Source organism: Pan troglodytes, chromosome 19 (genome assembly GCF_028858775.2).
Source record: "Pan troglodytes isolate AG18354 chromosome 19, NHGRI_mPanTro3-v2.0_pri, whole genome shotgun sequence".
NCBI lineage: Eukaryota > Metazoa > Chordata > Mammalia > Primates > Hominidae > Pan > Pan troglodytes.
Genome location: NC_072417.2, coordinates 38,328,970 through 38,339,679, shown reverse-complemented (window position 1 = coordinate 38,339,679; position 10,710 = coordinate 38,328,970). Strand labels below are relative to the sequence as shown.

General features: G+C 44.6%; 1 protein-coding gene across 1 annotated transcript; it reads left to right on the top strand.

Annotated features, from left to right (window-relative positions):
- The first annotated feature begins 1,676 nt into the window (after window positions 1–1,676).
- Window positions 1,677–9,399, top strand: CRYBA1 (crystallin beta A1). Its single transcript, XM_523590.9, has 6 exons — window positions 1,677–1,802; window positions 4,049–4,113; window positions 5,089–5,207; window positions 6,976–7,117; window positions 8,556–8,698; window positions 9,107–9,399. Exons 1-6 carry the CDS (start codon window positions 1,772–1,774, stop codon window positions 9,252–9,254), a joined length of 648 nt encoding a protein of 215 aa, XP_523590.2. The 5' UTR covers window positions 1,677–1,771; the 3' UTR covers window positions 9,255–9,399.
- Window positions 9,400–10,710: the final 1,311 nt, after the last annotated feature.

Here is a 10,710-nt window from a genome sequence, read left to right as displayed (position 1 = left end):
ATTTCCAAAGACCTAAAACAATTCAGTAAAACCTCAAAATTGGCCGGGCACAGTGGCTCACGCCTGTAATCTCAGCACTTTGGGAGGCCGAGGCAGGCAGATCACTTGAGGTCAGGAGTTCAAGACCAGCCTGGCCAACATGATGAAACCCTATCTCTACTAAAAATACAAAAAAATTAGCCGGGCATGGTGGCAGGTGTCTGTAATCCCAGCTACTCAGGAGACTGAGGCAGGAGAATCACCTGAACCTGGGGGGCAGAGGTTGCAGTGAGGCAAGATCGCACCACTGCACTCCAGCCTAATCAACACAGCGACACTCTGTCTCAAAAAGAAAAAAAAAAATTGGTTTTGAAGGTGTGGGTGGCAGGAATTCTCGCCCCTGGCCTGGGTGAGCTAGAGGGGAGAAGCAAGGACATCTAGGTCCCTATCACCGCTTGCCTAGACAACTTCACAGGAAGGCCCCCAGGAATCTGAGATGGAGCAGGTGAGCCCTTTACATCTAGATGGTGAGTCCAAAGGAGGTATTCAGAGGGTTGCCTTCTTCCCCTTCCTACTGCTGCCCAACGATGACCCGCAGGCTGAAAGAGCCCTTTCCTCCTGGAACTGATGTGGGACCTGGCCTGTTTGGGAGCAGAATGGTGAAAGGAATTAACATGGAAGACAAAGGGACAGGCAGCCAAGATCATTTGAGGAGGAAAAATTGCTTCATTTCTAGGCTCCTTCCCCTTTTGAAACAGATAAGTTACATCCATTATATGCTCAGTGTTTATATTCAGAACTGCAGTTCTAGCCAGGGGGGTCTCTTTCCTCTCCTGGAATTTTTTGGGCCATTTATGCATTACTCCTGAGGGAGGGCCAGTGCAGGGCAGTGACTTTGGTGTTGGTTAGAACTGGATTCGAGTCTTGGCTCTGCCATTATAAATACTGTGACCTTAGGCAAGTCACCTGATTGTTCTCTTAGTTTCTTAATCTGGAAAATGGAGGTGAAAATAGCACTGTTGTGGTGACTGTGAAAAAGTATTTCTTTCTTTTGTTGTGGAAAAGTATTTAATTGAAACTTTTTAAGTAAAGCATTTAGCACATGTCTAATATATAGGAATTATTCAATAAATGGTTTAATTCTTTTTTAAAAAACCCAAAAGTTATAGCTCCAAAATTTTTAAAGAAAATTGCAAAATTAAAAGGAATATTTAATAAAATAGCTACAGAGAGACACATGTCTGCTAGTCAACTATAATTGAGGTCAACCCTTACATAGTTATATATAAATACAGCATAATAAAGATTCCCAAGAATACAATGAACCATTTTTTCTCATATTGAGTTCAGAATTACAATAATTCTTTCACATTTTTAAACAACAAGAAATGCACATCCTGTATGGAAGTGAGGTGCATTTTGATGTGTTTGATATGACATGGGGTCTCCCAGGGTCTTAAGGTCTTAGGAAGATCCCAAGGTGGTGTGAGGAACCTGGAGAAGGACAAGAGACAAATACTCATGGCAGAGACTTCTGTCCTCACCCCCTAGCTGCTCTGAGATTAAGAAAGACTAGAGCAGCCAAGGCCTGCAGCAGCCAGCCACGCCCACAACAGAGGGGCCTCTCTGGATTTCTGTATCCCTGGTTTAAACAAAGGCCCCAGCAAGCTGAGCCACCAAAGCTCTGGGGATCATGAGGAACAAAGGCAGAGGGAGAGCAGAGTGCTGACAGGGCCAGAGGCCAGAGGCCGCAGGGCTATAAAGAGGAGGGCCACAGAGCAAGTGGTACCAGATGGAGACCCAGGCTGAGCAGCAGGAGCTGGGTGAGTAAGGCCCTCAGGGTGCCCTTGCCCTTCCTCTCCTTGCCCTGCAGAGACATGCCCAGGAGAGGGCCCAGTTCTCCTGCCTAGTGTGTAGAGCCTTCTAGGGTGGCTGGAGAAGAGTGGGGAACTCTGGCGGAAGACAGCCTTCTCTTGTCACCCCAAGAGGAGTCACTTATATAGCAATAACCACTGCCCTAGCAACTAAGGCTGGGGGATGGGCATGGGCCCCCAAGAAACAAGCAGGGAGAAGGTATGGGAGCAGGACCTGGGAAATGTTGCTTATTCAGAGATTCAGAATGGAAAAATATATTACAGAGTTTACATGCATCATTCCTGGGCCCAATACCAGCCAGGAGGAGGGCCATGAATGTCTGTCCTAAGAAACCTAATACACACCTGCCTGTCTTCCTTCTTCCCTTCCTCCCCCACTTTTCCTTCCTCTTTCTTGCTCTGTCCTTCCTTTTTTAAAACTCGTCCTACCATCTTCACTGTCTACCTAACCTCTTTGAGCCTCAGTATCCTCATCTGTAAAATGGGGATAATGATAATTCTTAATTCATAGTCTGTATGTGAAGATTAAATGCATGAATGCATGTAAAGCATTTAAAACAGGGCCGGACATGTAGATAGCCATTTTTGAGTGTAAGTATTATAACTCTTTTCTTCTTCACTTTCCTTCAATAAGTCTTTTTCAATGTCCCCCTGATCCCTCATCTCCACATGTGCTCAGCACGATGCTATACCAATCCCCTAGAAGACCGAGGCCTTGCCATTGAGGTGCTCACCAGGACATCCAACCAGAACACAGATTGGTACTGTGATGAGTGCTATAAATCAAGAAAGTAAGCAAGTGGCTGTGGGCTGGAGAAGGCTGGAAAGCCTCTGAGGAGGCAAGGTCAAGGCTGGATAGGATCTAGGAGATAGAAAAGCAGAAAGGAATGGCCGGGCGCGGTGGCTCACGCCTGTAATCGCAGCACTTTGGGAGGCCAAGGCGGGCAGATCACCTGAGGTCGGGAGTTCAAGACCAGCCTGACCAACAGGGAGAAACCCCGTCTCTACTAAAAATACAAAATTAGCCGGGCATGGTGGCACATGCCTGTAATCCCAGCTACTAGGGAGGCTGAGACAGGAGAATCGCTTGAACCTGGGAGGCGGAGGTTGCGGTGAGCCGAGATTGCGCCATTGCACTCCAGCCTGGGCAACAAGAGTGAAACTCCATCTCAAAAAAAAAAAAAGAAAAAGAAAAGCAGAAAGAGGCCAGATAAGGATGAGACCGTGAAGGGTTACGAGGGAGTCTGGGGCTTGGGATCCTGGCATGGCTGGCTGTTTGGCCAGTCACATGAGGGGTCTGGCCTAGGTGGTTGCCAAAGAGTTTATATTGCAGACAGAGATAATGCTGTCACCTGAAAGCAAATGAGAGGACAGGGTCTCAGTGCTTTACCTGCATTATTGTTTCTGATCCTTGTTTTTTTTCTTTTTTTTTTTTTGAGATGGAGTCTCACTCTGTTGCCCAAGCTGGAGTGCAGTGGCATGATCTCAGCTCACTGCAACCTCTGCCTCCCGGGTTCAAGCGATTCTCCTGCCTCAGCCTCCTGAGTAGCTGGGACTACAGGCGTGTGCCATCATACCCGGCTAATTTTTGTATTTTTAGTAGAGACAGGGTTTCACCACGTTGGCCAGGCTGGTCTCAAACTCCCGACCTCAGGTAATCCGCCCGCTTTGGCCTCCCAAAGTGCTGGGATTACAGGCGTGAACCACCGTGCCCGGCCTATTATTTCTGATCCTTACAATAACTGCATGTCGAAGCTTTACCAATGGAAAAACTGAGGCTCAGGCTGGGCGCGGTGGATCACTTGAGGTCAGGAGTTTGGGACCAGCCTGGCCAACATGGTGAAACCCCCGTCTCTACTAAAAATATAAAAACTAGCTGGACATAGTGGTGCATGCCTGTAGTCCCAGCTACATGGGAGGCTGAGGCGGAAGGATCACCTGAGCCCAGGAGGCAGAGGTTGCAGTGAAGTGAGATTGTGCCACTGCACTCCAGCCTGGATGACAGAGAAAGACCCTGTCTCAAAATAGCAACAACAACAACAAAAAACCCCGAGGCACAGCTAGTGAGCAGCAGAGCCAGAATTCCAACCAAAGTCTGTCTTGCAGACTTCAAGTCTCCTTTACCTTTCGAGGCATTCCCTCACCTCACCCTCCTCCCAAGAGGCCACATCATTCGTGTGTGCTCTGTCTTCCAGAAACCCTTCCAACCACCAAGATGGCTCAGACCAACCCTACGCCGGGGTCCCTGGGGCCATGGAAGGTAAGCCCACCCCCATCACATCCAACAGGGCAGGGGTGACATGCTGCACAGAGCAGGCCCCAGGCCTGTGCTCGTCCATAAGGCAGTGACTGACCAGAAAAACCCCAGTTTGTAGGGGAAAGGTCCACACAAGCTCCAGTGCTGTCGAAGGAAGGATCTCTCAGGATGTCCCACTGGACAAAGGAAGGATGACTGTGGATGCCATTGATGGGTGGGAGATGATACCTAGTTTCCTAACTCCTCTCTCCTCCCCACTAAAGTCATCTTAAAATACAGCAGCCCAGCAACAGTTATGTTCATGGAGAAAATGAGGGCCCATAAAGATATTTACTACTAGATCCCAAATAAATTACAGGACTCAGCCTCCCATCCTGAGGTTGGCTTTAACCATTGGCCGAAGTGGCTGATCCTCAGGCTTCTCACTGGCCTCTCTCCAACACTCCCCACTCTCCTCATTGGGTCAACTCTGAGGCCAGCTCACAGCTTTGGGAGTGGTCCTCTGGCCAGGTCCACGAGCCAGGTTTTAGTTCAATGTACAAAAAGGGTTGACCATAACTCTCCTTTACACTCTAGGTTTCTATAGGGGGTATGGCTGGAGAAGCTAAGAATCTATAAGGAGCTCCTGGGACTCCCAGAATCCTGGCCTCTGGGCCATGCTTATGAAGGAACTGTGGTGGAATGGGAGCCCATAAGTCCTTGGCCTGTCCATTGGTCTAGATATTATCCCTGGCAGACCATTTCTATCATAAACCAATCCTCCTTCCACCTCATCCCTACTCTGGGCAAATGAACACCAACCAGTGGCATTAATTCAAACCCCTTCCTGCCCTGTCTACACTGGAAGAGACCTCATCAGGCATCCCAGGCTACAGCTGGTAACAGAAAGCACAGAGTCAGACTGAAGTTAAGCTGTTGACGTGGACCTCTGTTTTTCCTGATGTTCTAGCTCTCTTGCGCCATTCAATCTCATTTCAGATAACCATCTACGATCAGGAGAACTTTCAGGGCAAGAGGATGGAGTTCACCAGCTCCTGTCCAAATGTCTCTGAGCGCAGTTTTGATAATGTCCGGTCCCTGAAGGTGGAAAGTGGCGCGTGAGTATGGACTTCCGCAGAACCGCAGACCTGAAGGTCCCTTCAGACAGGGGACCATAGAGTGGGGATAGGGGAAGAAGGATGTTCCCCTAGGCTCTAGTCATTTCTCGGAGACAGGCCTCGAAAGAAATCACTACATGCATAATTTAGTAAGCCAAAGCTAGAAGGAAGGAACATGAGGTTCTTAGTGGCTTGGTACTAGATTTCAGGGGCTGGATAAAGAAATACATACAATGGGGTGGGACAGTGGCAGTAATCAAAATTTTGCTTCTGGAGCTCACAGGCTGCTACCTAGGGTGCCCTCAGAACAGCCACAAGACCCTTGAGTTTTTCTTGCCTGCAGAAAATTGGTAGAGAAGAAAGTGTCAAGTGGCTGCCTCTTCATGGCTAACTCTCCTCCTGCATATCCCAGAGCAGACACTGTTAGCTAATTTCTTTATGAAAAAAAAAACCTTAACCCCACGACTCCAGAGACATATTAGCTCCTGATTCATCTTTCAGGCAGTTTCTTGTTGATGGTTAATCTTGGTGAGGGAGACCCTCTCATTTTTGTCCTCTGACTCTTGGCAGAGTAGTTGAGGCCTTTATCATTAGCCTGAAAATACCTAAGGAAAAGACTCACCCTTGACTAGGCAGAATTGGCCTTGCATGTGGATAGGCTTCCACAAGTTGCTTGCCACCAAAATTAAGCTCTTCAGTCCTTTAAAAGATGTAACACTTTAAGGTGTCATCACTAACTGAGACCCAGTTGTGAAAAACTGAGCTGAGTGTTTCAAGTTTTAAGTACAGGTATGGGGCACTAGGAGAAAGAACTCGCAAGTCACAGGAAGAAAAAAGACTAGTAATCCATCAGTTGCTTGTTCATCCCTGTGCTTTCTTAAGAACAAGCCAACAGGTTTGGCTTGAGCCAAAGCAATAGTCCAGGGGTGTCTAATCTTTTTGGCTTCCCTAGGCCACACTGAAAGAATTGTCTTGGGCCACATATAAAATACCATAACGATAGCTGATGACCTAACAACAACAAAAAAAACTCATAATGTTTTGAGGAAGTTTACAAATTTGTGTTGGGCTGCGTTCAAAGCTGTCCTGAGCTGCATGCAGCCCTTGGGCAACAGGTTGGACCAGCTTGCAACAGTCACTAGATCCTGAAACAGGTAGAGAATAGGTGATTTGGAGAAAAAGAAAAAAAATTTTTTTTTTTTTTTTTTTTTTTTTTGAGGCAAGGTGTCACTCTGTTGCCCAGGCTGGAGTGCAGTGGCACAATCTTGGCTCACTGCAGCCTCCACCTCCAAGGCTCAACCCTCAGCCCCCTGAATAGCTGGGACTGCAGTAGTGGGTCACCGCGCCTGGCTAATTTTTGAGTTTTGTAGACGGGGTTTCGCCATGTTTCCCAGGCTGGTCTCCAACTCATGGGCTCAAGCGATCTGCTTGCCTTGGCCTCCTGAAGCGTTGGAACTACAGGCGTGAGACACCACACCCAGCCAGGAAATATTATTTTAGATTGGCTTTGCTAATACACTTCACTCAGACCAGTGAAGTAGATAGACCTTTTCAGTGATAACCCCCAAACAAATATTACATTCACTAACCTGCTTAGTATACCTGTCAACTCATTCCTCAACTCTTGTGACAAATTACTTTGTACAGCTCTACTGGGATTGGCTTGATATTTTACCCCACTATTGACTTATCTAAAACAAAAGATGCCTTCTCCCCAAGGCCATATAGGCTTTGAACACCATGAACAAACACTACATGTCTTTGGCAGCTGGATTGGTTATGAGCATACCAGCTTCTGTGGGCAACAGTTTATCCTGGAGAGAGGAGAATACCCTCGCTGGGATGCCTGGAGTGGGAGTAATGCCTACCACATTGAGCGTCTCATGTCCTTCCGCCCCATCTGTTCAGCTGTGAGTCTCTGAAATTTCCACTTCCGTGCATATGAGGGATGGGACAAGAGGGTGTGGACAGACTGACGTTCATGCTATTCTATTTCTCATCAGTTATGCTGAATGTGGCAGGAAAAAAGACAAAAGTAAAAAAAGAGAAAACATCACTTTCTTCTCTAAGCCTGCTATTTGATTTTTCTCCACCAGGTGGTACTTCCCTTAAGCTAAAACTAAGGGTCTTACAAGTGGCAATAAGTGGATACTCAAGAGCCCAGTAAACTTGTGAAACACTAGTAAATGAGTGAAAGTGCTTACCCTGCAGCAAAAAGTAAATCCTTGGCCAGTTAAATTTCAATCTGTGTAACATTTTTACTGCAGAAACAGGAAAATGCTGAAGTAACCTTTCAGTAAGTGGGAATGACTGAAGAAATAGGCAAGTCTTCCAGTATCGATCTACACTGATTGATAATAATCTTCTTGTTCTGAACACTTAAGTATTACTCAATAATGCATCAGGCTGGGATGTTTCTGGTCTTTGGAAACAGTTCAAGCAGAAAGCAGAATGACCTTAAGGGGTGTGTTGAAAATGATCCCTGTATTAGGAGTTAGGTTGGGCTAGAACCTTTCCAAATATTCAGTCTATGTGTGAGTTTCTCGTGATTTTGGTTAATAATCTCATCTTGGTTCAAAGTCTTGCCAAAATTCAACTGGTGGAGAAGTTAACCTAAATAGTTCTAATCCAAATAAATAGTTGCCTGTCTGGAAATTATTTCAATCTCACTTTTAAAAACATTTCATTTGCCCACCCTAAGGTATAACTGACATACAGTAAAATGCACAGATCCTAAGTGAATATTCTCATGAGTTTTGAAAAATATATAGATCCATGTAACCAACACCCTAACCATATAAAGAACATTCCATCATAGTTCCCTGGTGTCCCTTTCCACTCAATTGCTCCCCTACCACTTTCTATTACCAAACAGTTTTGTCCATTTTTGAAGTTCATACAGGTTAGTCTCTGTCTTTTTAATGCTTGTGTAGTATTCATGTCCCCTACTGGACATACAGGTTATATCCAACAACACACATACACACGCAAGCGCACACATACATATTTGGGCTTACTTTTTGTAATAATCTGTGAGATCTTTTTTCACATTAGTGAATATTAATCCCTTGGTTGGCTGCATTTTGTTAGTACTTTTTCTCACTGTCAAATCCTCTTCATTGTTCCAAAATAGTATATCAGTTATTTGTACATTCAAAATGTTATGGTATTTAAATTGGAATAAACAAAATTATGGGTAACTTTTTTCTCACAAATCTGTTGCCTTAATCTTTTTAAATTATCATGTGCTTCCTTGTATAATCCAAAAGTGTTTCAATTTTGAAAAACATGAAGAATGATAGCCATAGCACTAGTACTAAACATTTTAAAACAATTTCTGAATTACAGAATCATAAGGAGTCTAAGATGACCATCTTTGAGAAGGAAAACTTTATGGGACGCCAGTGGGAGATCTCTGACGACTACCCCTCCTTGCAAGCCATGGGTTGGTTCAACAACGAAGTCGGCTCCATGAAGATACAAAGTGGGGCGTAAGTACAAAAACAGGGTTGGAATATACTTCAAAGTAACTCCTGAGGTTGCATCAATGGTTATGTTTTAATCAGATTTCATACGTATCGGTATAGATGTCACATTCTAGTTCTACATAATTTTGAATCTCAATTTCTTTATACCAACTACCACTTAAGGTTGCAGATTTATCTCCCCCAGACATGCCTCTATGGAAGAATTTACGTTGACTACTTATACCTGTTTTGATGATTAAGGCTAATTAACTAGCTATAGCCATATTATGCTTACAAATAGTGCCTGACACATTTAGGATAGCTATTTTTTCTAAGCCTAAAAGCATCTCATACCATTGTGTTGAGTAAAGAGGCTCAGGTTTTGGGGTATTAACCAGATTTTAATAATGAAATGTACTTTGAATTTCCTAGCTGGGTTTGCTACCAATACCCTGGATATCGTGGGTATCAGTATATCTTGGAATGTGACCATCATGGAGGAGACTATAAACATTGGAGAGAGTGGGGCTCTCATGCCCAGACTTCGCAGATCCAATCAATTCGCCGAATCCAACAGTAGCTGATTAAAACCTCCAAGTACGATAATTCCTCAAGCATGAGACCTTGCTAAGCACTCTAGAATAAGTTTTATGTTCTGCTCACAGACATTGCTTTCAAATGTTAGCTGCTGAAATCCACAATAAACGTCATTTAAAAAAAAAAAAAACTTTGTAGACTGAATTAACTACCATGCTTCACATAAGTCACACCTAAGTGGATGAGAATTTTTTTTTTTTTTTTTTTTAGTTATTTTGCTCTTGTTGCTCAGGCTGGAGTGCAATGGCGCTATCTTGGTTCACCACAACCTTCGCCTCCCGGGTTCAAGTGATTCTCTGCCTCAGCCTCCCGAGTAGCTGGGATTACAGGCATGCACCACCACACCTGGCTAATTTTGTATTTTTAGTAGAGACGGGGTTTCTCCATGTTGGTCAGGCTGGTCTCGAACTCCCGACCTTAGGTGATCTGCCCGCCTCGGCCTCCCGAAGTGCGGGATTACAGGCGTGAGCCACCACGCCCGGCCTGTGGATGAGAATTTTTGTTGTTGTTGAGACAGGGTCTCACTGTCACCCAGGCTGAAGTGCAGTGGTGCGATCTGGCTTACTGCAGCGTCATTCTCCTGGGCTCAAGTGATCCTCCTGCCTCAGCCTCCTGAGTAGTTGGGACTACAGGTGCCTGCCACTATGCCTGGCTAATTTTTGTACTTTTTGTAGAGATGAGGTCTCACTATGTTGCCCAGGCTGGTCTCGAATTCTTGGGCTCAAGTGATCCACCCACTGTGGCTTCCCAAAGTGCTGGGATTACAGGTGTTGAGCCACTGCGCCTGTCTGGATGAGAATTTTTTAAGTCAAGCTTCCATAAAACTTCACATTCTCTTTTGTGTCCTTGCAAGTCACTCACCAGGCCAAGGACAATTATTCCTTATCTCAAAGAACAATAAAGCATATGACCTAAATGTTATCAATCTCTATAGCGACTGACACTTTTGGTAAATGTTTTTATGTCCTTTCCTCCCGTCTCCTGCTCTTTCTAATAATGTTCAAGTTGGCATTGATTTTCCTTTCACCTTGTGACAAATCAGTACTAAAGAAACAGGAAGTTTCTCCAGTGTGTACTGCCACATATTTCAACATAAAGTTATGAATAAATCCAGAATCTTGGCAGCTTAACATTCTAGTTGCTCAACTGCTTAGCTCAATTTTGATTTATTTCAATTGGAAGGGCATAAGGCTTAATGTCCTGCAAAAAGGCAGGATAGCTCTGGATTTTTCAATAAGCAAGCTAATTCTAAGCACTGTAAAAACCTGTATGATTAAACAAATTTTTAAAAATCATAGGACCACAGTATACTGAAGACTTAAATTCTTCACATATTTGACCCTTTGGAAAAAAATCATTATCAATGTCACAAACTTAGTTTTCAGTTTTTTGTTTTTTTACTTATCAGCTGAATTTAAGATTAGTCAGTAAAGACTTTT